Source organism: Sinocyclocheilus rhinocerous, unplaced genomic scaffold, assembly GCF_001515625.1.
Source record: "Sinocyclocheilus rhinocerous isolate Xijiao unplaced genomic scaffold, SAMN03320098_v1.1 scaffold1344, whole genome shotgun sequence".
Classification (NCBI taxonomy): Eukaryota; Metazoa; Chordata; class Actinopteri; order Cypriniformes; family Cyprinidae; genus Sinocyclocheilus; species Sinocyclocheilus rhinocerous.
Window position 1 is genome coordinate 25,287 of NW_015643187.1, and position 4,813 is coordinate 30,099.

Below are 4,813 nucleotides of genomic sequence, written 5' to 3' on the forward strand. Positions count from 1 at the left end.
TGGCCAGTGAAGTAATATAAGCATTTCTTTACATTTTGAACACACGCTTGTTTTGAAATGGAGGAAGACGAACTTGAAAGCACTGTTGAGTCCATAATAAGTGTAATTGCCTATGCATTTGAGCCAATACGGCAATGGGACAGAGCAGTATTAGGGGTTGAAGAAGTCGTGAACCTGCTGGTTTGGGATAAAGTGCGGATCGGAAACAATACTTGTTTACGTGGATACTCCTCAACACTGTCATTCCGACGTGCTTTTGTGTGCATTTGCTGATGAAGGCGCGAAAGAAAGCTCAATTTGGTAGCCTACTCACGTGCTGTCCGAGCCCAGCTATGGCTTTGTGTGTGTGCGGCGCCGCCGGCGCGAACAGAAATGATCTATCACAACGCGTGAGTACCGCATTTAAATCTCTTTCAGAAAAGGTCTATCACAGCGTGTAAGTACCGCATTGAAATCTATTTCGTGCTGTCTCATGCTTGAATGGCTTAAACCACTTAAAAGGGGTCATATTTAAAGGGGTTTTACCCTTTAAAGGGGTCAGTTGTGAGATGGCGCCGACGATGATGGCTGCCTCCGTGCGTGCTCCGCAGTTTTTTTTATGTTTTTGTTAGTTTGTCCTGTCTTTAGTTATATCCCTGCAATCAGTTTCACCAGAGACGAATTGCTGGATATTCGGCATTACACACCACCCGAGATTTCACCGGTTTTCGATTATTCTGATGTTTTGCTGGACATTGTGGTCTGGGGAGCAGCGGCGCTGATCTTGCGCTTCAGGACGCGCAGACGGGGGAAGCGAGCCGGCGCCCTCGTGAAGCTAAGGCAGCGCGGATTCAGGACGCCGTTGCCTACCATCCATCTGGCGAACCTCCGCTCTCTACCCAACAAACGGACGAACTCCTTCTGCTCTCCCAGACAAATAAGGATTTCTCACACTCTGCTGCTCTGTGTTTCATGGAAACCTGGCTGAAAGACGCCATTCCGGACAGCGCGTTGAGTCTCCCGGGCTTTCAGCTGTTCAGAGCAGATCGCGAAGCAGAATCAACGGGGAAATCACGTGGCGGCGGGACATGCTTTTACATCACATTATGAAAACAATATGTTTGGGATACCACGATCAAAACTTAGCATATAGACAGTTTGATGTTGAATATTCATGTAAATTATGGTGAAAACCAAATTATTTGTGTGTTAAAATAACCTTTGTGTGTTCAAATGTAAAGAAATGCTTGTATTACTTCACTGGCTATCTGAGCGAACTAACCCCGTGACGTCACACGCGGTGAACAAAACATCCTTTTTTTCTTTAAAATGGTTACATTAATCATGTTTGTTATATATTTTTTTTTATCAAAGTGGAAATCACTTAACTAAATAATGTTAACTTAACTGACTGCTTCACTTCCACTTTAAGTTATTAGACATAATTTAGTCACCCAGAGTGAAGATTTAGTCGCATATGCGAGTGATTTACTCGCAATGTAGAGGGTTGATGTTTGTAGAGTAATTTACAACCGCTTCGAACGCGGCTCAACCAATCAGAATCAAGGACCGGAACTATTCGTTTTATAAGAACTGTTTTTGAGGTGTCCACTTCCTTTTCTATGGGAAATACGTATTAACTGACCTTTCACCCCTGTTAAATATAGTTGCTTTCGTTTTGGTGTTGCACTTCATGCTGAACCAGGAACTGATTTATGTAAGGACTTCCTGATGTTTATTTGGAACTGATGCAGCGTCTCCATTAGCAGCTCCTCATGCCATGTGTCCTGCTGCTCATGTGATGTATGATCTGTGTGTGTGTGTAGGGAGTGCTCGCAGGAAGTTGGTATGCACCATCTGTAATAAGAAGTGCTCATCCTCACTCAACCTGCAGGAGCACCGCAAGGTCAGATCATCCCTCCATAAATCTCCTCTTATCGTTCATCCAGTCCATCTCTTCATATTTCTTACCTTTTGCTCATCTATTTTGGCTTTAATCTTTCTCCTCTGTCACGCCATCTATCCGTCTGTTCTTTCTCTGGCCTTGTCTCAAATGGCACCCTCAGCAGTTGCAGTGCTCCATACTTTGAGTCCACACTTTAACACTAAAGGAATTATGCAAATCAGGTAATGTAACGAACATGCTTAAAACTCTAGCGCTGAACACAATTTGCACCACGTAAATCGCCATCTTGAAGGCTTGATTTGAGTGCTTTGCTGTGACGGATGTAGCAGATGATTAAGATCTGACATACTTTGCTGGGACCATAGAGCGCCATAGAGCACATTTGTGAATAAAACACAATTATAAATATATGACTCTGTGTACATTTTTTTTATGTAAAAAGGAGCCATATTTGCAACTAAAAGTATGACAATGACTTAATTTAAATGTGTTTGGTGCAGCACTCTACTAGCTCAGATATCATTAGATTAAACTTACTTTTATGAGTTTCTCCAAGAGAAAAATATGAATTAAAAAACAGAATATGAGTAATATATGAGTCTCTGATGTTTGGAAGACTTATATATATATATATATATATAAGTAATTGCGTATGCTTATCTCACAATTCTGACTTTTTTAAAATCAGAATGGCCTGATATAAACTTGCATTTCCAACTTTGTTTTCTCAGAATTGCAAGATATAAACTCACAAATGCGTGTAATAAAGTCAGAGTTGCATGATATAAAGTTGTAATTGCGTGCTATAGTCACAGTTGCATGATATAAAGTCGCAGTTGTGTGTTATAAAGTCAGAGTTGCATGATATAAAGTTGTAATTGCGTGCTATAAAGTCAGAATTGCATGATATAAAGTTGCAGTTGCGTGTTATAAAGTCACAGTTGCATGATATAAAGTCGCAGTTGTGCTATAAAGTCAGAATTGCTTGATATAGAGTCGCAGTTGAGAGATATAGTCGCAATTGCATGCTATAAAGTCAGAATTGCATGATATAAAGTCGCAGTTGCGTGTTATAAAGTCAGAGTTGCATGATATAAAGTTGTAATTGCGTGCTATAGTCACAGTTGCATGATATAAAGTCGCAGTTGCGTGTTATAAAGTCAGAGTTGCATGATATAAAGTTGTAATTGCGTGCTATAAAGTCAGAATTGCATGATATAAAGTTGCAGTTGTGTTATAAAGTCACAGTTGCATGATATAAAGTCGCAGTTGTGTTAAAGTCAGAATTGCTTGATATAGAGTCGCAGTTGCGAGATATAGTCGCAATTGTATGCTATAAAGTCAGAATTGCTTGATATAAAGTGGCAATTGTGTGTTACGAAGTTGCAATTGTTTGTAATAAAGTAAGAATTGCAAGATATAAAGTTGCAATTGTGTTATAAAGTCAGAATTGCATGATATAAAGTGGCAATTGTGTGTTACGAAGTTGCAGTGGTGTGTAATAAAGTAAGAATTGCAAGTTATATAAACTAGCAATTCTGATTTTTTTCTCTCACAATTGCAAGTTTACATCTCACAATTCTGACTTTGTTTCTCAGAATTGCAAGATATAAACTCACAGTTGCAAGTTATAAATTCTGAATTGCAGGATATACAGTAAACTCGCAATTCAGACCTGTTTTCTCAGAATTGTGAGATTCGTCAAGTACACCATTTAGGATGAGGCCTCATCTCTTGGATCTCACTTGAGTTCTCGACTTTCTCTTTTTCTCTTTCTTTGGCTGCTGTCTGATCCATATATGTAATTCTGTCCTCATCTGTTTCATTGTTTTTGAAAAGATGGAAAAAAATAAGAAACATAGCCGTCTTAGACTCTGGTTTGCTCTTGTATGCCGTCCATCTCTCTCTGTCTCTCAGCTGGTAGTGGGCTTCATGCTGATGTTGTAAGGTTTTCCACTGGTGTGAGTGTGTACAGAAAGGTCGTCTTTTGTTTCACAAGCTCATCCCCGTGGCTCTCGTGAAATTTAAGAGTTGGGGAGTCCAGACTGCCCGACCTTCCTGCTGGCGTCAGGGTTCCTCTGCAAAAAGACCTGAGGAATATCAGACAAATAGCTTCATCACCATCTTCAAATCACCACAAACGTCAGAGCTCTGAAATGGTTCCTGGTCCATTTTCTCTTGGGAAGATTCATGGATAGGCTGTGTGGGCGTCCTTTTCAAAATATATACCACTTTTTAGATGCTTTTCAATGAAACCGCAACGCAAAACTTTGGCAGAGCGAGTTGAGAGCGACAAATGAAGGTAATTAGATTTTCTAACTGAAGGAGGTAGGTGAAGAACCACAATTCAGGTTTAATGTTCTTACGATTGGAATGCATCCCGAGCTGTTCCCACTGCTCCACCAAACCAACATCCCGCTCTGTTTTGGCCTGGAGAATGCTATCGTCACTCTCTTTGCCTGAACTTGACGTAAAACAGGCACTTCCTCCTGTCAGCGTTCACTCATCAGCAGTTATCGGCGCGGCCGTTCTTAGAGCGAGCCTTTCCAGTCACAGCTGTCCGGATTTGGTTTTAACCTGCAAGAGCATCATGCTGCTCTGGTGTGCGATTCTGATTGTTCGGCAGCGGTCAGTCTCTCTCTCGAGAGAGGAAATGCTAATGTTTCTGTAAAATTCTTCCCATGGGTACTGTTAAATCCAAACCTGTTTGGCTCTTCTGTCATTTTGTTTTATTGGACACTTTCTTGCTCAAAGATGCATTCAAATGATTTAAAGGGGTGGTTCATTGCGATTTCACTTTTTTAACGTTAGTTAGTGTGTAATGTTGCTGTTTGAGCATAAACAATATATGCAAAGTTACGAAGCTGAAATTTCAATGCAAACGGAGATGTCGTCTTTTAAAATTCTGGCAGTTTAATGCCTACAAAA

The 4,813-nt window shown here is 40.5% G+C and overlaps 1 protein-coding gene across 1 annotated transcript in view; it reads left to right on the forward strand.

The window, feature by feature from the left end:
- LOC107757180 (PR domain zinc finger protein 5) overlaps positions 1–4,813 on the forward strand; it is an 87,497-nt gene that overhangs the window by 20,617 nt on the left and 62,067 nt on the right. Inside the window, exon 8 of the mRNA XM_016574595.1 lies at positions 1,806–1,885. Coding sequence (XP_016430081.1) covers positions 1,806–1,885 — 80 coding nt within the window. The remainder of the gene's footprint in view (positions 1–1,805; positions 1,886–4,813) is intronic.